This window comes from Oncorhynchus masou, chromosome 30 (assembly GCF_036934945.1).
Source record: "Oncorhynchus masou masou isolate Uvic2021 chromosome 30, UVic_Omas_1.1, whole genome shotgun sequence".
In the NCBI taxonomy this organism is placed as follows: Eukaryota; Metazoa; Chordata; class Actinopteri; order Salmoniformes; family Salmonidae; genus Oncorhynchus; species Oncorhynchus masou.
In genome coordinates this window covers 42559501-42586382 of record NC_088241.1, presented here as the reverse complement: position 1 = coordinate 42586382, position 26882 = coordinate 42559501, and the positions used below count along the sequence as shown (strand labels likewise).

Below are 26882 nucleotides of genomic sequence, written 5' to 3'. Positions count from 1 at the left end.
CATGTGATTGACATTTTTCTATGGATGGATCTCTTCTAAATTCATTTAAATGCACACTCTGGTCAAAGGTTGTGCACTATATAGGGACTCGGGGTGCCATTTGGGACAGTGATTAAGTGTAGACGTCTGTCACTCGCCATTCGGAGTAATTGCTGTACTATTATGTTACTTTGCAGAGATCGAGGCAAAACCGGACATGAACCTGGAGTCAGACAGGAAGTTGGATAAGCTGGAGTCTTTCCTGGGCAGGTTGAACAGTAAAGGTCAGTGTCTAGTATACGCACCCCTCCCCCTTGACCCTAACCCTGTAATGATTGCAGGTCTGTAAGGTGGAAGCAATATGGCGGAAGCTCCACCTCTACACTGCTCATACCTATCCAGACCCTTCAGATCTGCAAACATGAAAGAGTTCGGGCCGAGGGGGGCGAAGCACGAATTTACACCGACTGTCTCTCTTCTGAGGCCTGAGATAACCCGTCTTCCGTGTTGTCCCCATCAGTGGGCGGCCTGCGGGAGTCCACCATCACGGTGACGGAGAAGACTGTCAAAGAGGTCATGAACTTGGATGATGAGATGTTTGATAAGTTCTACCGCCAAGTGGCTGAGATGCCCCTGAACATGAACAGCAAGGTGGACATCAACGATGACTTTGACGACATTTTCGGTGGTACACAGATGCCCAAGTAAGCATGCCCGTGCGCGCGCACACACACACACACACACATAGTGCAGAGGTCAGGGTTTAGTCAACCCTGTAAAAACCCGGGACCTGCTTCTTGTTGAACTCTGACCTCTCTCCTTTCCCCTCCCTAGGCTAACCTCCGCCATGGTGCAGCACAAGCGGTCTGTGCGTCCTGTGCGCAACGTCCAGTCGTCCAGGAACCCTCTAAAGATGCTGGCGGCCAGAGACGACATCAGACAAGAGTACACGGAGCAGAGACTCAACATCGGCCTGCTGGAGAGCAAGAGGATGAAGGAGGAGAAGAGTGAGTCAACAACCCGTAGCCTAGGTCATGCTAGTGGTTTTGGAATGAGGGCAGGGTTGGCAAGAGGTTCAGCTGTCTGGAAGAAAAAAAGAAGCCTGGCGTTTCGGTTGTAAATGAAGTTAAATCCAGGCTATGCAGAGGTGGCTTGTGGACTTTGTAGTGCTATGGGAGGCTGTTCTACAACATGCGTGACTGGCACGCACGTTATCACAACAGCACTATGGGAAAGTCTTCTCCTTTACCTCCCACGACAGCCAGCTCTCCAGAGCCCACTTTCAATGTCTATATTCCTAACTCCTCCCGAAACGACACTGCTTGAACTGATTCAAATCAGGCCTTGTAAGTTCTGTTCTATAAATAGGTTCAGCACAATGAATCCTAGGATAGCAGACGTAAAAGCTGTAAAAGGGGACCTGCATTTTAAACGCATTGTCTGCATCCCAAGTAGCACCCTATTCCCTCCGGGGTGCACTACTTTTGACCGGGGCCCATAGACATTTGGTACGCAGCCTTGCCTCGGTACGCAGCCTTGTTTCCTGGTATTGTTCAAAGCGAACCTCAAGTTGACTGTTGTTTTTCTACCATTGTGAGTAGGGTAACTTCTGCAGCGGGCTGTGTTGGGGATAACAGCGTCACTAAAGCTACAAACTGAAAGACTCGTTACTCGCAACTTCCTCTTCCCATCTCTTAGGAGAATAATGAAAACACGCCATGAGACCGGGGGCCCTGAAAGGTTCTGGGGTTTGTTCTAATAACGTTAGGAACACTCTTGTATTTCAGGGTCGAGAGTATTGTGTTGCCTTTAATCTCATTACATTTGAGTGTTTATCAAGTCTTCAGCTGTAGTGTGTGTGTGCGTGTGCGTGTGCAGTCGGTCTCTGTGTGTAATGTACAATATGTGTGTTTTATAAGTCTACTGTGTATATGATGCATCTATATATCTCCTACTCGGTCTCTCTGTATTCCAGTGAATAAGAACTCTGGTTTCTCAGAGGTGGCACTGTGTGTGTCCAAAACATTAGGAACACTGTGTACAAAACATTAGGAACATCTTCATCATTTTGAGCTGCAACTACTTTTTCCCTCAGAACAGCTTCAATTGGTCAGGGCAGGCTGGCCCGTGTTCACTCCAATGCTTGCCACAGTTGGCTAGATGTCCTTTGGGTGGTAGACCATTCTTGATACACCGGTTAGACTGTTGAGCGTGGAAAAACCCAGCAGCGTTGCTGTTCTTGATCCACTCAAACCGGTGCGCCTGGTACCCACTGCCATACCCGTTCAAAGGAACTTCAATATTTTGCCTTGCCCATTCACCCTCTGAATGGCACACATACACAGTTCATGTCTCAATTGTCTCAATCCTTCTTTAACCTGTCCCCTCCCCTTCGTCTACACTGGTTGACATCAATAAGGGATCATAGCTTTCACCTGGCCAGTCTTTGTCATGTAAAGAGCTGTTCATAATGTTTTGTACACTCAGTGTATGTCTTCTGTGTATAACTCCTCTAACCGACGGGTCCATCTCTGTTCCAGTGTGTAAGAACAGTGGATTCTCTGAGGTGGCTCTGGCTGGGCTGGCCAGTAAAGAGAATTTTAGCAGCGTTAACCTGCGGAGCGTCAACATCTCCGAGCAGATGTCCAACAACAGCGCCGTGCCCTACAAGAAACTCATGCTCATGCAGGTCAAAGGTGAGACGGACAGATGACCTCTCGCCTCACTAAAAGTCAACTCTGGGATCAGTCATGATAAGAAACCCAGGGAAAGAATGTGGTTGGCTGCACACACACCCCCCCCCCTCTGAAAAGAGATGATTAGATGGTGACATGAATGCTGCTTTCACCTTTTAACCACCCACCACCATCTGCTAGTAGTTCTTAGGAGAGACATGCATATCAACAGTGTAATAGGCTAAGCGCTAAGCTGGAATCCCAAATACATTGTGCATAACAGTTCCTCTGACAGTATTTCACAACAAGCGCTTCCAATAGTACACTCATTTATCTGCAGCATACCGATGATGGTTTACCTTCACAAAGAAGGAAGGCAGCGCGTTCTCTCACCGCACTGTCACATTAAGGAGACCAATTTCTTGGGCTGTGTCTCAAATCGCTCCCTATTCCCTATGTAGTGCACTACTTTTGACTAGTGCACTATGTAGGAAGTAGGGTGCCGTTTTGGGATGCCGGGTGGCCTAGATTAGACCCGAGAGTGAGAGCAGCCTGCTGGAATAGACCGACGAGGAAAGACCTCCGTCTTCCGTGAATCGCGGGTGAGACACACTGTAGCCTGTAACGAGCATGCTAACCATCCAGAACAGTAAGCAACAAAACATTCCCAATATAGTGCACTACTTTTCATCAGAGCCCTATGGGCCCTGGTTAAAAGTAGCCCATTGTGTAGGGAATTGGTTGTGCTTCCTTTGTCTGACTGCAGCACGCTAATCGTCTAAATTAGCTTATTATTTTGTTCGGGCAATTTTTTTAGTCTGGGGAAGGAAGAAACGGTTGTGTGTATTGTGCCAATTTGCTGCTTATTGCATGTGGGTCAGGCATACAGTATCTGTCCCAACAGTAACCCATTTCCTAGTGCTGCCGAGGTCCACAGAGGAAAATAGCCTAATTGGCATTTTTACCCAAAGCCACGAAGGGTGCTCTTCCAGGGTGTCCTTTCCTTTTCAGAGGATGTTTTAAAAACAGACAGTGTTTGTTGTAGTTAGTTATTTTGGTTCCTTTAGGCCTCCACACCACGTCCATGCAGCTGTGGTGCTTAATCATGTTACCCAGGTCACCTCTCTCTACCCTGGGCAAACAAAATCCAATAAGCAGTTATGGACACAGTCTTCATGTATAAAGTAGTGTATTCTTAACTGCCTCTTCCATTCAAAATCAAAACAACCACTAATATACCATATCTATCCGTGTCCGTCTGTTATATTAACCAGGCCGACGGCACGTCCAGACCAGACTAGTGGAGCCCAGAGCGTCCTCTCTGAACAGCGGGGATTGCTTTCTGCTCATCACTCCTCATCACTGCTTTGTCTGGACTGGAGAGTTCGCCAATGTCATCGAGAAGGCTAAGGTAAGTCTGTTGATCTTGTTGCTGTGTTCAGCAGCTATACATATCACAAACGCATCAAATACACTCACATTGTCATAGGTTACACGTAATTGTAAGCAGTGCTGTCCACACAGTGTTAGCGTTGTGTAGGTATGCTCAAATGAACGCGTGTAACCCTGTCAGTGGGTTTTAAAGGTCTGTAAATATTAGGCGTGTGCTGCTTCAAGTCACGTGCAGGAAGTAAACCCGGCCTTGGGAGGAAGTAGCGTTGGCGTAGCAACACAGGAAGTGGTGTGTGTGAGGGAAGAACAGCTGCCGTAACAGGAAACCTCTCACTGAGACACAAACACAGACCTACAGCTATTGTTTCAAACAGACTCTAGCTCTGATTGGCCAGAAAGAAAACTGACCTGATTCTGAAATTCTCTCTATCAAAAAAAAAAAAGGTAATTCAGACTATTAAAACCCAATTGGGGTTTGTTCACAACACTTGCGTATGAGGTTTATCTCAGGATATGCTATTTAAGATGACATCTTTTCACCTCACTCTTAATAGATCAAATCCTTGTACGGCAAGTGATTTTGTAGCATTATTTCAGCTTAAAAATTACATTTAGCGGAATTTTATAAGGGAAAATATTTGTTTTGGGAATTTTCAAAATTTGATTAATTTATATGTCTGGAAATGCCCTTGTCCGGAGAAAAATATTCCAATTTCAAACTCTACCAATAAGTAATGGGATATTAACTGAAAAATAATCTTATGTAGTTTCTTGCATTATCCCTCTGACTTTAAATAATATTTCTCCCAAAACTGTGATTCCTAAAAGATGTGTCCTGAGATGAGTCTAAAATCCTAAATGAATCAGGAATGCAAAGGGTCAGCTATACCATAAGGACCCCTTGTTTATGTCCTCATTACATGTAGTCCAACAAGACCACTGATGGTCTGGAAAGTGCTCTACTTTTGATAGATTTAAACAATCGACATTGGAATCGCCATGGTCACAACCGTGATCTGTCAAATCGATCTGCCTGATTAGAATATGCATTTTGGTTCAAATGTGTTTCATTTTAATTAGGTTTTAGAGTCAAATCAACTAAGGAATAACTCAATTTATACATACTGCATATACCACTCCGTCAGTGCTGAAAGATCTGATTGGAATGCTTGTTTTTAGTGGGGATTTTCAAATGAACAATTTTCCGTATTTTACAAATGTTTGTATTGATCTTTTATTTTTAGAGGCAAAAATGTATTTGAGTATCGCCGTCATTAATATTCTGAAATATTTTCATCCCTGTACTGCGACATATGCTTAGTGTCAAAATATATATTTCAAATGTAAATATTAAGACAAATATTTGTAGAAAAAAAGATTGTCCCTTTCAAGAATCATTGAGCTACTAAATATGTAGCACAATGAATTGCACTTGATTTGGGCCGAGAGTGAACAATTTTCTTTGTTTCTGTCTTCCCTTCTCAGGCTGCTGAGTTAGCCCAGTTCGTTCAGACCAAGAGAGATCTGGGTTGCCGTGCCAACTATGTAGAGCTGATCGAGGAGGGCATCAACACACACAGCTATGCTGCCAAGGAGTTTTGGAAGATTCTGGGCGGACAGGCCAGCTACCAGTGTAAGGATGAAGTAGTTAATGGGTTATAACTGTGGAATTAACATTTTACCTACCAGCTACCAGTATACGGCAAACTGTCGGTTAGTTTGGCAAACATATTTCAATCAGTCATGTTTTGGGGTCCCTTCTTTTTGCTTGATACATTCATGGTAAGTTTATTTTATTTTGAATGTGTTATGGGTCCCCTCCACTGAAATGTTACCCACATGATTCCCAGTTGTTCCTTGAAAGCATAAACAGTTTTTAACACCTCCTGTGTCCTTCCTGTAGCCGCAGGGACGCCAGACGAGGATGAGCTGTATGAGAGCGCCATCGTAGAAACCAACTGCATCTACCGCCTAGTGGATGACAAACTGGTCCCCGATGACGATTTCTGGGGGAAGGTTCCCCGATGCACCCTGCTCAGCCCCAAACAGGTTTGACATTACTTCTACTACTAACATTGTTTGGTATGAGGATATAGATTTTCATTCTGATTGGATTCCAATCAAGTGAAGACCGAGATGGAAAAAGAAACCTGGTTGATCAGACTGCTGCAGTCAAGATTTAGAACAGTGACAGGTACACTACTCTGACCTGTGAGTTCCTCACTTTCAAATGCCCATTTCGAGCTGAAAGTGAAAGTACATCATTGTACTGGTACTGACTGCCCCTCTCTGTGACCCCTGGCCTGCAGGTGTTGGTGTTGGACTTTGGCAGTGAGGTGTATGTCTGGCACGGTAAGGAGGTGACTCTGGCCCAGAGGAAAGTAGCCTTCCAGCTGGCTAAACACCTGTGGAACGGAACCTTCGACTACACCTGCTGTGACATCAACCCCCTGGACCCCGGAGAGTGCAACTCACTCATACCCAGGTACTGGTACACACATTCTGTCTCACTCTCTCGCTCTCTCTCTCTCTCACACACACACTAAGCCAAACCGTACAGTGAGCTAGCCGATTCACATACACAGTATTGACAATAAATCCCGATATGTAGGTTGCACTTACTGTAATGTAACCCATTTCTACATGTATGGTTGAGAGTGTGATTCCACGACCCTGTGAGGGTTAGGCTTTTACTTGAGTTGCGAGGTAACTTCAAACCGTCCGTATTAAAACCGCTCCGGTTAGCGCAGGTGGGCCATCTCCATAACACCATGTACCTCCCTACTATGGAGAGCCTAGCTAAGTATTCCACTACAGTATGTGTAAACAACTCGAAGGCCAGGCTCAGCAGAACACAAGCCGTACATGGGCAGGATGTCATCACTCCTCTCTACTCTAAACAACCTGCCTCTATGCGCCTCTTGTAGGCGTCTTTAATAACAGACTTGCCAGATGGTCATTGCAAACAATTTTAAACTGACCTACCTTGAAAAATAAAGGTTTAGTAAAATATAATATAAAAGGCTCCAAACCTCTCTACCTCTCCTCTCTCTCTCTCTCCCTCTGCGGTGTGCAGGAAAGGCCAGGGTCGTCCGGACTGGGCTATATTTGGGAGGTTGACACAACACAATGAGACCACCCTATTCAAGGAGAAGTTCCTGGACTGGACAGACTCCAAGAAGAAAGGCACAACCAAAAACGGCCACGAACACCTCAACGAACACAAGGTACAGCGCCAAATAGTTTTTAAAATAGTTTTGGTTTTTCCTCTCCTCTTCGGTGTTTATCCTGCAGCTTCTCAAGAATTCCTTATAAGACTTGCCAAATTATACACTATTAGACAACATGGAACAAAACCTCACTCTGTTCTAACACCCCATTCCCCATCTCCCCTTCTACTCCCTCTCCTCCACCAAACGCATCTCACCGTCCCGATGGCTTCCTCAACCCGTTTGGTCGCTTTCCCCTCCCTTCCAGGAGCAACAGAGCTCGGAACAGAATACGACGCGGTCCTACGATGCGTCCTTGATGCTGCCGTTACTCCAGACCCCGGTGCGCACGGTGCTGGATGGGGTGGACGTGGGTCGGGGCTACGGCCCTGTGGCGGGGGACGACCGCAGGCACTTTGAAATCAGCACCACTGCCGTGGACGTATGGCACATCCTGGAGTTCGATTACAGGTGGGTGGGTGTGTAGCACCCTATACAAATGGCACCCTATTCCCTACATAGTGCACTACTTTTGACCAGGACCTATAGGGACTGTATAGGGAATACAATGCCATTTGGGATGCATAATATGTGTGTCGTGGTGGGGTTTTGATACAGGAAAAATACACATTTCAGTGTATTTGTATTTATTCTGGACCCCCATTATCTGATGCCAAAGCAGCAGCTTCCTGGGTCCAGCAAAATGAAGGCCATTTATACAATTTAAAAAGACATTACCATACATTCACAGATTTCCAAACACACTGTGTGCCCTTAGGCCCCTACTCCACCACTACCACATATTTACAGTACTAAATCCATGTGTTTGTCTAATGCGTATGTTAGTGTGTGTTTGTATGCATGTGTCTGTGCCAATGTTTGTTGCTTCACAGTCCCCGCTGTTCCATAAGGTGTTTTTTTTTATCTGTTTTTTTTCCCGATCTAATTTTACTGCTTGCGTCAGTTACTTGATGTGGAATAGAGTTCCATGTAGTCATGCCTCTATGTAGTACTGTGTGCCTCCCACAGTCTGTTCTGGACTTGGAGACTGTGAAGAAACCTCTTGTGGCATGTCTTATGCATGGGTGTCTGAGCTGTGTGCCAGTTGTTTAGACAGACAGCTCGGTGCATTCAACCTCTCATAAATACAAGTAGTGATGAAGTCAATCTCTCCTCCACTTTCAGCCATGCAAATTATTAATATTAGCTCTCTGTGTACATCTAAGGGCCAGCCGTTCTGAGCCAATTGCAATTTTCCTAAGTTATTTTTTGTGGCACCTGACGACACAACTGAACTAGGCCCTGTAGGACCTGCCTTGTTGATAATGTTGTTAAGAAGGCAGCGCATCGCTTTATTATAGACAGATTTCTCCCCATCTTAGCTACTACTGCGTTAATATGTTTTGACCATGACGGTTTACGATCTAGGGTTACTACAAGCAGTTTAGTCATCTCAACTTGCTCAATTTCCACATTATTTATTACAAGTTTTAGTTAAGGTTTAGAGTTTAGTGAGTGTTTTTGTTCCAAATACAATTTTTAGTTTTAGAAATATTTAGGACTAACTTATTCCTTGCCACCCACTCTGAAACTGCAGCTCTTTGTTGAGTGTTGCAGTAATTTCAGTCGCTGTAGTAGCTGATGTGTATAGTGTTGAGTCATCTGCATACATAGACACTCTGGCTTTACTCAGTCAGTGGCATGTCGTTAGTAAAAATTGAGAAAAGCAAAGGGCCTAAACAGCTGCCCTGGGGAATTCCTGATTTTAGCTGGTTTATATTTGAGAGGCTTCCATTAAAGAACACCCTCTGTGTTCTGTTAGACAAGAAGCTCTTTATCCACATTATAGCAGGGGGTGTAAAGCCATGACATATGTTTTTCCAGCAGCATACTATGATCAATAATGTCAAAAGCTGCACTGAAGTCTAACAAGACCCCCACAATCTTTTTATCATCAATTTCTCTCAGCCAATCAGTCATTTGTGTAAGTGCTGTGCTTGTTGAGTGTCCTTCCCTATTTTTTATTTTTTATTTTATTTTTTTATTTCACCTTTATTTAACCAGGTAGGCTAGTTGAGAACAAGTTCTCATTTGAAACTGCGACCTGGCCAAGATAAAGCTTAGCAGTGTGAACAGACAACACAGAGTTACACATGGAGTAAACAATTAACAAGTCAATAACACCGTACAAAAAAGGCGAGTCTATATACATTGTGTGCAAAAGGCATGAGCAGGTAGGCGAATAATTACAATTTTGCAGATTAGCACTGGAGTGATAAATGATCAGATGGTCATGTACAGGTAGAGATACTGGTGTGCAAAAGAGCAGAAAAGTAAATAAATAAAAACAGTGTGGGGATGCGGTAGGTGAAAATGGGTGGGCTATTTACCAATAGACTATGTACAGCTGCAGCGATTGGTTAGCTGCTCGGATAGCACATGTTTGAAGTTGGTGAGGGAGATAAAAGTCTCCAACTTCAGGGATTTTTGCAATTCGTTCCAGTCACAGGCAGCAGAGTACTGGAACGAAAGGAGGCCAAATGAGGTGTTGGCTTTAGGGATGATCAGTGAGATACACCTGCTGGAGCGCGTGCTACGGATGGGTGTTGCCATCGTGACCAGTGAACTGAGATAAGGCGGAGCTTTACCTAGCATGGACTTGTAGATGACCTGGAGCCAGTGGGTCTGGCGACGAATATGTAGCGAGGGCCAGCCGACTAGAGCATACAAGTCGCAGTGGTGGGTGGTATAAGGTGCTTTAGTGACAAAACGGATGGCACTGTGATAAACTGCATCCAGTTTGCTGAGTAGAGTGTTGGAAGCAATTTTGTAGATGACATCGCCGAAGTCGAGGATCGGTAGGATAGTCAGTTTTACTAGGGTAAGTTTGGCGGCGTGAGTGAAGGAGGCTTTGTTGCGGAATAGAAAGCCGACTCTTGATTTGATTTTCGATTGGAGATGTTTGATATGAGTCTGGAAGGAGAGTTTACAGTCTAGCCAGACACCTAGGTACCTATAAGCATGCTGAAATTCTGTTGTCGCTTTGTTTACTTTAATTGTTGCCACCCCTATTACTAGCCTGTTCAACCTTTCTTTCGTGTCGTCTGAGATCCCCAAAGATTGGAAAGCAGCTGCGGTCATCCCTCTCTTCAAAGGGGGGGACACTCTTGACCCAAACTGCTACAGACCTGTATCTGTCCTACCATGCCTTTCTAAGGTCTTCGAAAGCCAAGTCAACAAACAGATTACCGACCATTTCGAATCTCACCATACCTTCTCTGCTATGCAATCTGGTTTCAGAGCTGGTCATGGGTGCACCCCAGCCACGCTCAAGGTCCTAAACGATATCTTAACCTCCATCGATAAGAAACATTACTGTGCTAACAACCCTCCAGGCAAGCTTCAATGCCATACAACTCTCCTTCCGTGGCCTCCAATTGCTCTTAAATACAAGTAAAACTAAATGCATGCTCTTCAACCGATCGCTACCCGCTCCTACCCGCCTGTCCAACATCACTACTCTGGACGGCTCTGATTTAGAATACGTGGACAACTACAAATACTTAGGTGTCTGGTTAGACTGTAAACTCTCTTTCCAGACCCATATCAAAATATCTCCAATCCAAAGTTAAATCTAGAATTGGCTTCCTATTTCGTAACAAAGCATCCTTCACTCATGCTGCCAAACATACCCTTGTAAAACTGACCATCCTACCAATCCTCGACTTTGGCGATGTCATTTACAAAATAGCCTCCAATACCCTACTCAACAAATTGGATGCAGTCTATCACAGTGCAATCCGTTTTGTCACCAAAGCCCCATATACTACCCACCATTGCGACCTGTACGCTCTCGTTGGCTGGCCCTCGCTTCATACTCGTCGCCAAACCCACTGGCTCCATGTCATCTACAAGACCCTGCTAGGTAAATTTCCCCCTTATCTCAGCTCGCTGGTCACCATAGCATCTCCCACCTGTAGCACACGCTCCAGCAGGTATATCTCTGGTCACCCCCAAAACCAATTCTTTCTTTGGCCGCCTCTCCTTCCAGTTCTCTGCTGCCAATGACTGGTACGAACTACAAAAAGCACTGAAACTGGAAACACATCTCCCTCACTAGCTTTAAGCACCAACTGTCAGAGCAGCTCACAGATTACTGCACCTGTGCATAGCCCACCTATATTTTAGCCCAAACAACTACCTCTTTCCCTACTGTATTTAATTTATTTTGCTCCTTTGCACCCCATTATTTTTATTTCTACTTTGCACATTCTTCCATTGCAAATCTACCATTCCAGTGTTTTACTTGCTATATTGTATTTACTTTGCCACCATGGCCTTTTTTTTGCCTTTACCTCCCTTATCTCACCTCATTTGCTCACATCGTATATAGACTTGTTTATACTGTATTATTGACTGTATGTTTGTTTTACTCCATGTGTAACTCTGTCGTTGTATGTGTCGAACTGCTTTGCTTTATCCTGGCCAGGTCGCAATAATTGGAATGAGAACTTGTTCTCAACTTGCCTACCTGGTTAAATAAATGTGAAATAAATAAATACTGTGAAATAAAGATGATCTTCTATCCTACAGCCGGCTGCCCAAGCAGAGTATCGGACAGTTCCATGAGGAAGACACTTACGTGGTGAAATGGAAGTACATGGTGAGCACCGCAGGTTAGTTTCGGGCCACCGTTGAGCGACATCGCAACACTGTCACACACCATAGGGCATGCTCTCTTTTGCTGTTGTCCCTCTTTCCATCGTGCTTATTCCCTCTCTGATGACACACCTAAAGCAGTGCAGGTAGGGATTTTACCTTATTTAGCAGAGGGACATATCCTCCTTGATTTTAAACACCCATCTTCTCCATGTGAAGACCATGTAAAGAGAGCCCCCGTCACCCTTCCTTCCTGCTTCTCTTCCACCCCCCCACCCTACGTTAGGGTAATAATTAACCATTAACTAAACTCATAGTCACCGACTGTGCTGTTCCAAAGCCTCGCTCGCTGTAGGAATCCATGTTCTTTCAGACTTCAAACAAACAATCCATTAATGTCATTTCTAGTAGGACAGAAGGGGAGATGAGAAGCTGGGATGAGTTCTACGGGTTAGCAGCATTACGGCTACTTTTCTTCTGCACAGTGTCTATGTATGGGCTGCAAAAGAGGATAGCTGACTACAGCAATGGGGTATCACATTTCCGTACATAGGACACCGATACAGGCAGACAGACAGGAAATACTGCAAAAACTCCCTGCTTTGTTTTTTACTCTTTTTTTTCTTCTTCTCAAAACCCCGTCATTTATTGGTTTGACAGAAGTGTCACAGCTGTTTTTATAGGGTCCTCCCTGGTGTTTATTCATGATGTGAGAAGTTGTTCATTGGCGTTTTGTGAATCCAGTGTGTGTGTGTCTGTGTGACCTTAGTTGGGAAGAGACATAATCCGGACGCGGTGAGGAGTGCAGGAGCTGGGAAGGAGAAGTGTTCCTATTTCTTCTGGCAGGGACGGAATTCTACCGTCAACGAGAAGGGAACGTCCGCTCTGATGACTGTCGAACTGGACGAAGAGAGAGGAGCACAGGTTTGTGTGTTGTGTGTTGTGTGTTGTGTGTTGTGTGTTGTGTGTTGTGTGTGTGTGTGCGCGTGTAACCACTCTCCTCTGCTCCTACAGGTCCAGGTGCAGCAGGGGAAAGAGCCTCCATGTTTCCTGCAGTGCTTTAATGGAGGGATGGTGGTCCATGCAGGGAAGAGGGAAGAGGAGGAGGAGAACTCTCAGAGTAAGCTGCACTGTCCATACTTATTACGTACAGATCTGCTATCATTTAATCCCTCGGTTGTCGCAGGATTTTCCTGCGACCCTGGGAAATGCTAATTGGAGTGTATTCAATTGATTTAAAAAGGCTTCTAAAGTTTTTAATTTTCCCTTTTAAAATCGCTGACTTGATTTGCCTTAACGAAGTACGTGTCAACCCCTGCAAAAATGTGGATTATATTGAATGGACATCATTAACATTTTCTGTTATAATCCTGCTGTGATGAGCAGGGTCAAATTAAGATGGTCAATTTACCATCCACTTTCTCACCATCCTTACCTCCTTCTCATCAATACTATCCTCCTTTCTCCTGCCATCATCCAACTCTTTCCTTCTTTCTCTCTCTCTCTGTGTGTGTGTGTTTGTTGACATGTATGAAAGAGTATGTTGGGTGTGGAACGCCAATGGTTCCCATGAAAACATGTTTTTCTCCAAATGCATGATTTATGTCCCATTTGTTTCCTGCTGTTCTCTCATCCTAGAGAGAAATGGTATCTGTCTGACCTGACCTCTAACCCCACTTGCCCCATCAGATGACTGGCGGTTGTACTGTGTGCGCGGTGAGGTCCCTGTGGAGGGCCACCTGCTGGAGGTAGCGTGTCACTGCAGCAGCCTGCGCTCCCGCACCTCTATGGTACTGCTCAGTGTCTCCAAGGCAACCATGTACTTGTGGCATGGCTGCAAGGCTCAGCTCCACACCCGCAACGTGGGGAGCACCACCGCCAACAAGATCAAAGAGCAGTGAGCAGTGACACATTCATAACTAGATGCAGCAGGCATAAGAAGACATGTTTATGTCCTAGATATTTTGCTGTCCAGTTGATTTTCGGGGTCAGGGGTCATCCCCTGCCAATGTGAGATGTGAAAGGGCTCAATATAAGGGCAGCTATTATTGATCAGGAATTTTTCGAAGTGTATAGAATTGTATTATTGCTGATCAATTTGAGTAAGTTTCACAATGTTCTGTATGAGTCAGTGTTCAGAATGGTGTCAAGTGTTTCGAACAGTATGGTAGCAGCGGTCCATGTGCCTGTGTGTCTGCAGGTGCCCATTGGAGGCGGGGCTCCACAGCAGCAGCAAGGTGACCATCCATGAGTGTGACGAGGGGACGGAGCCTACGGGATTCTGGGAGGCTCTGGGGAGGAGAGATAGGAAGGCCTACGACTGCATGATACAAGGTTAGTGGGAATTGCGCGCACCGGAAAGCCTATGACTTCTTTCTGTTTACTCATAAATCTGTCTTCGATGTTGAATTCCAATGGAGTAATTGCAATGTACTTGTTTGGTAGTAGACTGTAATAATTTGACTGTTGTATATTCTCTCATGGAAAAAGCATTACTAGAATGGGAAAGTATTGTGATTGGATGAACTTTTGACCCCCAGATCCAGGGAAGTTCAACTTCACCCCTCGTCTCTACCAGCTGAGCAGCACTTCTGGAGAGTTTGTAGCTGTGGAGGTCTTCTACCCAGCCAGAGTAACAGAGGCGGTCAACTCACTGCCCTTCCTACAGGAGGACCTCTACAATGCCTCACAACCAGGTACCATACACACACACACACACACACACACACACATAGGTAATGCATGACTAGAAACTGTACTGCTACAATTCACATAGGTTTGACCTCTGTCCGTGTGTGTACATCACCGCGTCACTTCCTGTAGCCCTGTTTTGACATCACTTCCTCTTCATGAAGGCCTGTTCCTGGTAGACAACCACCACGAGGTGTACCTGTGGCAGGGCTGGTGGCCCCAGGATGGCGAGAGCCCCGGCTCTGCCCGTATCCGCTGGGACGCGGACAGGAAGTGTGCCATGGAGACGGTGCTGCAGTACTGCACAGGTATTGGGCACTACAGCTGTCAGGTGGTAGTTAGTTACACTGCTTAATGGACACATTTTCAAAAAAAACACAATGGAGGAAGGTGGACAAGATGCCGAAAGAAAGCAAATAAACCCTTATAAGATAGTATTACAGATGGCTTAGTGGCTCTAGGCATGTCCTCTAGAGGGGGGAAATGTGGAATTGTTTTATTGATAATAACCATTACATTTTTTACCCCCCCCTCCACACACACACACAGAGAAGAATGAGAAGAAGCCTCCCAAGTCCTATCTGATCCATGCGGGACTTGAACCTCTAACCTTCACCAACATGTTCCCCTGCTGGGAACACAGGGAGGACATCGCTGAGATCACTGAAAGGGTAGGTCACCTGGCTGTCGCCCATCCCATACCTATTGCACCCACCTTCAATAAACCTCAATGGCCATTAGAACTAGATTCTACATTGACACCAACTCCTCCTGTTGATGGCTCATTTCAGACATCCCCTGGTCAGCCCTATGTTTCAAACCTGGCAACCATCGGGGTACTGGCCTGCCTCGAGGCTACTGCCAACCCCAATGGGATTGATTTTGGGAAGTGTGTGTACCGACCGTGACGTTCTATTCATATCGCTGTGTGTCGCAGGAGGCGGAGGTGTGTAACCAAATCATCCTGGTAGAGGACGTGTTGGCACGGTTGTGTAAGACCACCTACCCCCTGGCAGACCTTCTGGCGCGGCCCCTACCCGAGGGAGTGGACCCCTTACGCCTGGAGATCTACCTAGACAATGATGACTTTGAGGTGAGGCCACTCCCACCACCTACCACTAACTCCCTGGGGAATTATGACGGCTCTCTCTCTAGGTGTGCCTTGGCTCCGTCATGTTATATGTCCACTTCGTCTGTGGTTCTGTGTTTGCGGACAATAATGAAGCCTCTCCAATGTGTGCGTGACGATGGCCCACAATGGAGCATTGTGCAATGGTAGTGAAGGGAAACTAGTCTGAAACGGACCTCTCTAAAATCCATAAAAGTCCAACTTTTTTTCAGTCTTTAACTTTGTCTGTTTATGTAAATGTGTCCTCCTTCCTCTCTCTCTGTACTCTCGCTCTCTCTATTATTATTATTACTATTACTATTATTATTATTATTATCATCATCATCATCATGTGTTTAACTCTTCACTTCACCTTCCAGGGTGTAGGGGCTTATGGGAAGGTGAGTTCTATGAATTGAGATCACAGCTGGTCCCAGACACGTACACAGCATCCTCACTTTGACTGATGGACTAGATCACCCATAATCCTGTGTGTTGCTTTCTGTCTCACCTCCCTCCTCACTGTGTGTGTGGATCAACACAATCTCTCACTCTGAACCACTCTTGCATGGTTTGGTCGGTTTCCACTCGCAATGTAATAGCTGTGTGGATTTTCAATACAGGAAGCTTCTGGAGTGAGGAACTGGATCACTGATCATGGTGTGGCCTATGAATGATGGATTTGTTTGTTTTTTGCAGCTCACACATTGAAGTGATCTCACATAGGAGTTGTTATGGTGGTTGGTAGATTTCGTCTTTATTGTGTGCTCACAATGTTCACAGAAAGGGCTGGAGATGTCAAGGGATGAGTACGAGCTGTTGCCAGGCTGGAAGCAGGTGAATGTGAAGAAAGCCAAAGGATTGTTTTAGTACGTTGGACAGAACGCTTGACCACCGGACAGCAGCATCATCATCATCATCAGCAAGTGATGGTCGGTCGCTGAGGTGCATCGTGGCCCGAATTGGAACGAGGACCCGCCACTGAGAACTCTTTAGGTTGACCAAGAACGCCTTCACTTCTGGACTGGAGAGAGCTCGGAAACAGGCTCTTCTGAGTACCCTTCTCTACGATGGAGGGAGGGAGGGAGGAAGGAGGAGAGATGCAGTGGGTGGAGGGAGTGAAAGATCAGCGAAGGTGTGCAAGCCTCTTGTAGTCTTGTCTTTTTCTTTCATTTGTATTGTTGGTTCCCATTGTTGATTTGTATTATAAATGGAGATAGTTCAGAGATGTGTGTGTGTGTGGAGTCTTGAGTGGATGTTTATGTAATGTCAGCACCCGGCTTGTTAAATCTACTGTGTGTGTGTGTGTGTGTGTGTGTGTGTGTGTGTGTGTGTGTGTGTGTGTGTGTGTGTGTGACCATGCCTTTACAGTATCAACCTTACAGGGTCTGTCAGTTGTTCTGGGAGCAGGAAAGCCACTCTGCTCGACACACTCCAAACAGACTCTTTCTGTAAGCGGTTTCTTTTGTGTGTTTGTCTTTCCAAAAATAATTTATATTTATATTGACATATATATAATAGGAATAAAAAGCCTTTTGAGTATTCAGTCGGTGAGCTAAGAAATGAAATAAATTGTTGTGTTATTCATGTTGAGGTTGTCATATGTTAAGTAGTAGGACAGTAATGCTCCTTTCGCCCAGAGACTGTACATGTCGCCATTTCATTGAAGAAATCCTGTATCTTGTGCATTCTGTTGTATCTGTTGTTGTTGTTGTTGCTTTGAGGATGTCCTGCATCGGTCAGGTGCTCAGATTGAAGAAAAGTGTTATATTTAACAGGCATGAATTGACAGAAATAAAAAGAGAAAGGCAGAAGGATCTTTCTATTTGAATTCAACAATGTATAGTGCCTTGCTTTGATGTACACTTTATGCACAGGAAGACAGTAGTCTGTGTTATAAAGACTCCCTTTGTGATATAAAGTATATTGGCGAAATAAACACTTAAAGTACATCTGAGGAAGTTGTTTCGCCTCTTTATCACCTGAAATGGGACATTTTGTCTAAATGGATGTCCCAAAATGGTAACTGTTTCCCTTTCATAATGCACTGCTTTTGAGTAGAGAACCCTGTGGGCCTTGGTCAAAAGTAGTGCACAAAATAGGGTAGCATTTGGGGGGGGGGGGGACATGCTTCCATACAGTGCCTAAACCCTGAAAATGACATGCAGCAGCAAACTGGTAAGTCCAGTCCGTTGTTCTCTCAGATAAAATAACGTGTATGTTTATGCGTGTGTATATCCAGTACCTGTATGATATGTATACTGAAGAAAAATATAAACGCAACTTGTAAAGTGGTGGTTTCATGAGCTGAAATAAAATATCTCAAATGTTCCATTTGCACAAAAAGCTTATTTCTCTCAAATGTTGTGCACAAATGTGTTTACATCCCTGTTAGTGAGCATTTCTCCTTTTGCCAAGATAATCCATCCACCTGACAGGTGTGGCATATCAAGAAGCTGATTAAACCGCATGATCATTACAAAGGTGAACTTGTGCTGGGGACAGAAGGCCACTCTAAAATTTGCAGTTTTGTCATGCAACACAATGCCACAGATGTCTCAAGTTTTGAAGGAGTGTGCAATTGGCATGCTGACTGCAGGAATGTCCAACAGAGCTGTTTCCAGAGAATTTAATGCTCCCTACTAGAAGCAGCCTCCAACAACGTTTTAGAGAATTTGGCAGTACATCCAATCGGTCTCACAACTGCAGACCACGTGTAACCACGCCAGCCCAGGACCTCCACATCTGGCTTCTTCAACTGCGGGATCATCTGAGGCCAGCCTCCTTGACAGCTGATGGAACTGGAGTATTTCTGTCTGTAATAGCGTAATAACGTCCTTTTGTGGTGAAAACTCATTTTGATTGGCTGAGCCTGGCTCCCCAGTGGGTGGGCCTATGCCCTCCCACACCAAACCAATGACTGCTACCCTGCCCAGTCACGTGAAATCCATAGATTAGGGCCTAAATATTTCATTTCAATTGACTCACTTCCTTATATGAACTGTAACTCAGTCAAATATTTGGAATTGGTGCATGTTGCGTCTGTTTCTGTTCTGTATATGTTGATATGCTTTATTTAAGGGTATGTTGCACATTTCCTCCATCAGAGGGCGCTGAAAGACTGAAGTTCTGTTCCTGTCACCTCTACAATGGAGAGGGTGTTACTGAAACCCCCCAGATGGATCCATGGGTTGCTGTTGAGTCAGGGTGCTGAAAATGTTGCGCTTTTTGTCGTGATCAGTTTGCTCGCCCATGTAACTAATGATGGTACTGAGTAAAGTGCGGTCTGATGAGTACACCCTCAATTACCTACTGTGAAGTTGATGTTATGTATTAAATATTATTCCAGACTACATACACTACATGACCAAAAGTACCAGCTTGTCGAACATCTCATTACAAAATCATGGTCATGAATATGGAGTTTGTCTCCCCCCTCCTTGCTGGTATAACAGCCTCCACGCTTCTGGGAAGGCTTTTCATTCATGTTGGAACGTTGCTGCGGGTTCTTGATTCCATTCAGCCACGAGCATTAGTGAGGTCGGACACTGATGATGGGCGATTAAGCCTGGCTTGCAGTCGGCATTCCAATTCATCCCAAAGGTGTTTGATGGGGTTGGGGTCAGGGCTCTGTGCAGGCCAGTCAAGTTCTTCCACACTGATCTCGACAAACCATTTCTACATGGACCTCTATTTGTGCACGGGGATGTTGTCATGCTGAAACAGGAACGGGCCTTCCCCAAACTGTTGCCACAAAGTTGGAAGCACAGAATTGTCTAGAATGTCATTGTATGCTGTTGCGATAAGATTTCCCTTCACTGGAACTCAGGGGCCTAGCCCGAACCATATAAAACAGCCTCAGACCATTATTCCTCCTCCACCAAACTGTGTTGTTGGCACTATGCATTGGGGAAGGTAGATTCTCCTGGCAAACGCCAAACTCATTGGACTGCCAGATGGTGAAGCGTGATTCATCACACCAGAGAAAGCGTTTCCACTACTCGAGAGTCCAATGGCGGTAAGCTTTACACTACTCCAGACGATGCTTGGCATTGCGCATGGTGATTTTAGGCTTGTGTGAGGCTGCTCGGCCATGGAAACCCATTTCATGAAGCTCCTGAACAACAGTTATTGTGCTGATGTTGCTTCCAGAGGGAGTTTGGAACTCTAGTGTGAGTTGCAACAGAGGACATTTTTAAGCGGTCCCGTTCTGGGAGCTTGTGTAGCCTCCCACTCCTAGACATTTCTACTTCACAATAACAGCACTTTCAGCTGATCGGGGCAGCTCTAGCAGAGCAGAAATTTAGAGAACTAACTTGTTGGAAAGGTGGCATCCCGACGTGTTGGAAAGGCCATTCTACTGCCAATGTTTGTCTATGGAGATTGCATTGCTTTGTGCTCGATTTTACACACCTGTCCGCAACAGGTGTGGCTGAAATAGCCGAATCCACTAATCTGAAGGGGTGTCCACATACTTTTGTATATATAGTGTATCGTGTATATCATGATTGTCTTATCACTCAAACTCACAGTGCCGTGCATGGCCTTGTCATTATCAGTCCCAGAGCTCTGCTTTCTACAGACACACAGATTCAGACCCACTACCCTGTGAGGTAGGTTTTTTTGTATGTATCCTTTTAATGGATATTAAAGGTCAGGTTGCTTCTCCCTATCACACATGAAATGCTCTACTTGTAACGGGTCCATGTTTTTAAAGCTACCAGTTACTCGAACACCACCGCTGTGTTTAGTGAGGTCAGTGGTGCTGAATGTTAATACAGTGACCGTTTTGTCAAAATGGATGATGTAATAAGCTTGTTTCTATTTTGGATGTCAAGATCTGAACTGTCATGTCACCATTTCTCGACCCAAGGTGCATGTATGTTGGAAGAGAAACGGGGGCCAATTAGATTAAGTTTTGGTGCAGTTGTGACAAAGTGAAAATGTGGAGTTTCCATCAACCTCACCCGCACTGCGCTCAATGTCGATATCAAAGAACACCGCAGTTTGCAGGCAGAGTAGTGAGTAAAGCCATTCACTTAAGAAAAAGGTGTGATTAAAAATAAAGTTTCCTTTTATTATACATTGTCGAATTCATAAAAAATATATTTGCTTCCATTTTTAGTAAGGTTGGCAATATGACAGATCTTCAAACCATTTTTGTATTATTTTCCTTGAAAGAATAGCTTGTGGGTTTTGAGTGCTTCTCCCCTATTTGGAAAGTTGGTGTGCCTGCTCTTCAGTCTGAGAGAGATTTTCTGAGAGCAGGTTTGTGTCTCCTTCCTCTGGACATGAAAAAAAAAGTTTAAAACTGCATAACACAACTGGTTCATATCCCAAAGTCAATAGCGAATGTGACTATGACTATTATGTTGCCTATTTCGGCAAGTTAACCAAGTTTTTGCTGGTTTAGCTAGCCGTGTTAATGACGAGCTAACTAGCACCGTCAGTAATGTCACGCTAGCTATTGCTAACAGGTGATTTATTGAAATATTAAGTGAATGTTTATTTTCTTACTACCTTAAAAGTTGTATATGAAAAGGGTTGTGCTTTGTATTTATGGATGAATATCACTTCACATTGAGGGCATGTATCACTACTGTTGCTCCTATCTAAAAGAGATCTTGTGTCCTACCTAACCAGTGAACGCGTGGCTGTGACCGTCCTCTCAATGCCTGTCATCACATGTTTGATATCTTTTACTGCAGATATGCTTTACTGTATTTTTGCTATTTTCTAAACACAATGCATTTATACTATTTGATCACTTTGTGCAACATGCACCACAACCTGTTCGTATTGCTGGCTCGATTTCAGCTCATCGTGGATCCAACATTGTTGTGTTCACTGGGAGGGCAGGAAATCTCTCTGTTCATGCGTTCTCCGTCTCTGTCTTTGAAACGCCCCCAAAAAGAAACCGATGTCTCCTCAGTTCGCATTGTTGTATTCAGTGGCACAGTTCGCTGTCTCTTCAAACATGCATGCACGGGCAAACACCAACACACACACACAGTTCTGAATACAACCATGTTTGCGCTACTGTGTGTGTCTACTAGCCTGACACATTGTTAGATGAACTGTAGCAGCTCCAAATCTCCAGTCTGTTTGCGAAGTCTACTGAGCTTGTCCCAGTCTACCTTCTAAGGGCTTTGATACACGACTTGCCATACCTCCCACTCTACCACCCACTCACTAAGATTCTCTCTATCCTCTCTTCCTCTTCGCCCCTCTCTCCTCCTCCCAACTCTCCTCCCTCCATCTCTTCTCTATTTACCTGTGTACCATCCATAATGCACACTACTGTGCCGAAAGACAGAAAGAGACGGGCACAAAAAGAGCTGTAGGTAGTCCCCGGTGCGGGTAGCATCATTGCTCATCCAATCCGTCTTAATGCAGATCTCTTATGCACTAGTGACTTTTTGTATCATAGCCAGAGAGTCTGTCTTGGTATCAAGGCTCACGTCATGTCAAGCTGCTCGGGGTAAGACACTGTCTCGGGGTAAGACACTGTCTCGGGGTAAGAGTCTGTCTCGGGGGTAAGAGTCTGTCTCGGGGGTAAGAGTCTGTCTCGGGGTAAGAGTCTGTCTCGGGGTAAGAGTCTGTCTCGGGGTAAGAGTCTGTCTCGGGGGTAAGAGTTTGTCTCGGGGTAAGAGTCTGTCTCGTCTGTCTCGGGGTAAGAGTCTGTCTCGGGGTAAGAGTCTGTCTCGGGGCAAGAGTCTGTCTCGGGGCAAGAGTCTGTCTCGGGGCAAGAGTCTGTCTCGGGGCAAGACACTGTCTCGGGGGCAAGACACTGTCTCGGGGTAAGACACTGTCTCGGGGTAAGAGTCTGTCTCGGGGTAAGAGTCTGTCTCGGGGTAAGAGTCTGTCTCGGGGTAAGAGTCTGTCTCGGGGTAAGAGTCTGTCTCGGGGTAAGAGTCTGTCTCGGGGTAAGAGTCTGTCTCGGGGTAAGAGTCTGTCTCGGGGTAAGAGTCTGTCTCGGGGTAAGAGTCTGTCTCGGGGCAAGAGTCTGTCTCGGGGTAAGAGTCTGTCTCGGGGCAAGAGTCTGTCTCGGGGCAAGAGTCTGTCTCGGGGCAAGAGTCTGTCTCGGGGCAAGAGTCTGTCTCGGGGCAAGAGTCTGTCTCGGGGCAAGACACTGTCTCGGGGCAAGACACTGTCTCGGGGTAAGAGTCTGTCTCGGGGTAAGAGTCTGTCTCGGGGTAAGAGTCTGTCTCGGGGGTAAGAGTCTGTCTCGGGGTAAGAGTCTGTCTCGGGGGTAAGAGTCTGTCTCGGGGTAAGAGTCTGTCTCGGGGTAAGACACTGTCTCGGGGGTAAGAGTCTGTCTCGGGGGTAAGAGTCTGTCTCGGGGTAAGAGTCTGTCTCGGGGTAAGACACTGTCTCGGGGTAAGAGTCTGACACGGGGTAAGAGTCTGTCTCGGGGTAAGAGTCTGTCTCGGGGTAAGACACTGTCTCGGGGTAAGAGTCTGTCTCGGGGTAAGAGTCTGTCTCGGGGTAAGACACTGTCTCGGGGGTAAGAGTCTGTCTCGGGGTAAGAGTCTGTCTCGGGGGTAAGAGTCTGTCTCGGGGTAAGACACTGTCTCGGGGGTAAGAGTCTGTCTCGGGGTAAGAGTCTGTCTCGGGGTAAGAGTCTGTCTCGGGGTAAGAGTCTGTCTCGGGGTAAGAGTCTGTCTCGGGGTAAGACACTGTCTCGGGGTAAGAGTCTGTCTCGGGGTAAGAGTCTGTCTCGGGGTAAGAGTCTGTCTCGGGGTAAGAGTCTGTCTCGGGGGTAAGAGTCTGTCTCGGGGTAAGAGTCTGTCTCGGGGCAAGAGTCTGTCTCGGGGTAAGAGTCTGTCTCGGGGCAAGAGTCTGTCTCGGGGCAAGAGTCTGTCTCGGGGCAAGAGTCTGTCTCGGGGCAAGAGTCTGTCTCGGGGCAAGACACTGTCTCGGGGCAAGACACTGTCTCGGGGTAAGAGTCTGTCTCGGGGTAAGAGTCTGTCTCGGGGGTAAGAGTCTGTCTCGGGGGTAAGAGTCTGTCTCGGGGGTAAGAGTCTGTCTCGGGGGTAAGAGTCTGTCTCGGGGTAAGAGTCTGTCTCGGGGTAAGACACTGTCTCGGGGGTAAGAGTCTGTCTCGGGGTAAGAGTCTGTCTCGGGGTAAGAGTCTGTCTCGGGGTAAGACACTGTCTCGGGGTAAGAGTCTGTCTCGGGGTAAGAGTCTGTCTCGGGGTAAGAGTCTGTCTCGGGGTAAGACACTGTCTCGGGGTAAGAGTCTGTCTCGGGGGTAAGAGTCTGTCTCGGGGGTAAGACACTGTCTCGGGGGTAAGAGTCTGTCTCGGGGTAAGAGTCTGTCTCGGGGTAAGAGTCTGTCTCGGGGTAAGAGTCTGTCTCGGGGTAAGAGTCTGTCTCGGGGGTAAGACACTGTCTCGGGGGTAAGAGTCTGTCTCGGGGTAAGAGTCTGTCTCGGGGTAAGAGTCTGTCTCGGGGTAAGGGGATTGGAATGAATTATACATCAGACCAGTAGAATGGAACAAAACCGAGTAACTGGCTGCAATGCACGTTATCGTTACCTCAAGTTGATCAAATGATTCCACTCTTTGCATCCTCTTTTGAAATTCCACCACTTTTTAACGTTATATTTGTCTCCAGCACCACACCAGTGTCTACATACCGTACTGTATGTGAAAAGGGAATGTTTCTACATTCCCTGGTCAAATAGATAAGGAAGAAAAGGTCCTACGTACAGGTCACACTTTATTTGGATAGTCCGGACAGGTACTGCTTGCTACGGTTATGGTTAAAATAAGGGTTAGTCGATAGTTGAAATGTTACTCATAGTCTGTAGCTCTGCAGACTATCCAAAAAAGTGTTACCAAAGAAAGTGCCATATGATGTGTTCACGCCCGTTCATGTTCTCACGGTGGCTGCTATTGATGGCATAGCCAGTTGAGGACTAATACAGAAAACTGTATGTGTGGAATTGACACTGGATACTCTGTACAGTGATTGTATATACTGTAGGCTAAGCTACAAAGTATGTATATCTCTATCTCAAAGCATGTCTATCAGACTGGGCATACAAGGGCTGTGTTCCAAATGGCACCCAATTCCCTTTATAGTCCACTGCTTTTGACCGCGGCCCCATAGAGCTCTGGTCAAAAGTAGTGCAGTATTTTGGGAATAGGGTGCCATTTGAGACGTAGCCAGGATTTGGAAGGTATCTCCCTAATGCTCTCAACCATCTGTCGTTGCTTAGGCCCTTTCCACAGGAACATCATGTTTACGATAAGTGTTAATTCAACAGCAAGCTTAAGGTGCGAAGTGGCACCGTTGAGGTTTAGCACCTTTTGTTTCACAATATTTGCATTTGGCGTGGTGCCTCCTCTCTCCTGTCCTTCTGGTGCCTCCTCCTTCTCCCTCTTCCCTTTCTTCCCTCTCTCTCTTACACTCCTTGCCTCTCCTCCCTCTCTTCATGGCATCCCTCTCTCCAGAATCCATAGAAGACCACAAACTCAGAACAATGACAAGCGTAATAAGGCTTAGCATGTATTCTTCTGTGCTTCTGTTTCGGTTTTGTTCTTCAAGTTTCTATTTATGTTTGGGATTATTCCAGAGCTCGTCCGCGCATCACAAAATAGCTGTGTTTCTCTCCTGTCTCTTCTCCTTTTCTCCTCCTGCGTTTCGTGTCTCTCATTCCTTCACTCTCTGGTTGGGAAGAAAATGTTTCTTGGAGCCAGAGTTTCCTGTCCAGGGACTGAAAAGTGTGTCTCAAATGGCACCCTATTCCCTATATAGTGCCACGGGCTCTGGTAAAAAGTAATGCATTATATATGGAAAAGGGTGCCATTTGGGGTGCAACTGAAGAAAAACAACATCAAAGACCCTTGAGGTGAAAAGCTAAAATGATTTATGGGAACTAGCTTAGTCCTCAGTCAGTCCTTGTGGAGAGCTGTCCTTATTCACCCAGATGTAGTCTCTATCCTAGAGGAGTACATAAAGCCTGACCTGGATTTATGCCAAATGGATGGAGACTGATGTGTAGACGAGCCTCCTTCCTGCTTGTTGTAGTTCCCTTCATGGCCAACAGAACAGTGCGCTCGGGCTGCATTTGAAATGGCACCCTATTCCCTAAGTAGTGCACTACTTCTTGGCCTGGGGCCCTGTTGTTGGGACAACACCCTTGTCTTTTGTTTTGTTTTGTAGGTCTTAGGCTAATTAGCAGGTATACGTTGTGACTACAGGTCAGTCAACGTACATCACAGGCACAACGAAAGACAGTACTAAGATCTCCATCTGATCATTTACTCAATCAACTCCTTCCTACACTGTGTGTGTGTGTGTGTGTGTGTTGTGCCACACAGAGATGTAAATTCAGTAGTTGGACCTGAGTCAAGAGCATTTGCCCTCCCACTGCCGGCCACCTGGCATCATTACAGACCCTGCTTCCAGCATTTAGCGTGTTAGACCATTAACCTAAAGGTTGCTGGTTCTAATACCCGTGCCGACAAATTGAAAACTCTATTGAAGTGCGCTTGAGCAAGGCACCTAATCCATATTTGCTCCTGTGGCATACCACTACGACTGACCCTGAAACTCAACACATTCCACTGTACCTATCCTGTGTGTGGGACGATACATGTATTTCTTTTTTATTAACAACAACAAACGGACCTTAATGTTAATGGATGGCTGGGGAGAGGTTGAATGATCTCTGAGTTGGACAAATGTGTTTTTCTTCGAAGATATGCCAGTCGGTCATAGAGGAGGAGGAACAACTTGATCATTTCACCAGTGTAAACTAAGTAAATTCACTTGACAATACAGGTTTCTTGGTGTGTTTTCAGGAAGGGAGAGGGAGTCAGGTGCACAATTTGGGACGCACAGGGAGAAACTAAATCACAGAGCTATGTTACCATGGAGAGAGTGACTCAGCCCAGATCATTCCTCATCCTCCTCTCGCTCTTCCTGTCTCTTTCTCCCTCCTCTCTCTCACACAGCCCAGAGCCAAGGAAACAAAATGTTATCCCAACTTTAGATCCTAAGGTCCAACCGACCACTGCTGTTTATTTTAAAACCCGAGGTTCAAACTGATGCCTGTTATTCTGTTCCATTGGCGGTCAACACACCATGAGGTGAGTGATTCAATATTTGGTTGTAAAAAGCATTGAGGAAAACCCCTTCAAGCCGCTAACATTTGCC

General features: G+C 45.7%; 1 protein-coding gene across 1 annotated transcript in view; it reads left to right on the top strand.

The window, feature by feature from the left end:
- The window catches only part of LOC135522628 (supervillin-like), a 50391-nt gene extending 32347 nt beyond the window's left edge, over nucleotides 1-18044 (top strand). Inside the window, exons 21-41 of the mRNA XM_064949073.1 lie at nucleotides 177-263; nucleotides 500-683; nucleotides 814-986; nucleotides 2520-2675; nucleotides 3929-4065; nucleotides 5532-5679; nucleotides 5950-6095; nucleotides 6356-6531; nucleotides 7123-7273; nucleotides 7524-7726; nucleotides 11849-11931; nucleotides 12684-12838; nucleotides 12929-13034; nucleotides 13604-13811; nucleotides 14115-14248; nucleotides 14455-14610; nucleotides 14770-14913; nucleotides 15155-15276; nucleotides 15543-15698; nucleotides 16094-16114; nucleotides 16497-18044. Coding sequence (XP_064805145.1) covers nucleotides 177-263; nucleotides 500-683; nucleotides 814-986; nucleotides 2520-2675; nucleotides 3929-4065; nucleotides 5532-5679; nucleotides 5950-6095; nucleotides 6356-6531; nucleotides 7123-7273; nucleotides 7524-7726; nucleotides 11849-11931; nucleotides 12684-12838; nucleotides 12929-13034; nucleotides 13604-13811; nucleotides 14115-14248; nucleotides 14455-14610; nucleotides 14770-14913; nucleotides 15155-15276; nucleotides 15543-15698; nucleotides 16094-16114; nucleotides 16497-16583 — 2933 coding nt within the window. The 3' untranslated portion in view covers nucleotides 16584-18044. The remainder of the gene's footprint in view (nucleotides 1-176; nucleotides 264-499; nucleotides 684-813; nucleotides 987-2519; nucleotides 2676-3928; nucleotides 4066-5531; nucleotides 5680-5949; nucleotides 6096-6355; nucleotides 6532-7122; nucleotides 7274-7523; nucleotides 7727-11848; nucleotides 11932-12683; nucleotides 12839-12928; nucleotides 13035-13603; nucleotides 13812-14114; nucleotides 14249-14454; nucleotides 14611-14769; nucleotides 14914-15154; nucleotides 15277-15542; nucleotides 15699-16093; nucleotides 16115-16496) is intronic.
- Nucleotides 18045-26882: the final 8838 nt, after the last annotated feature.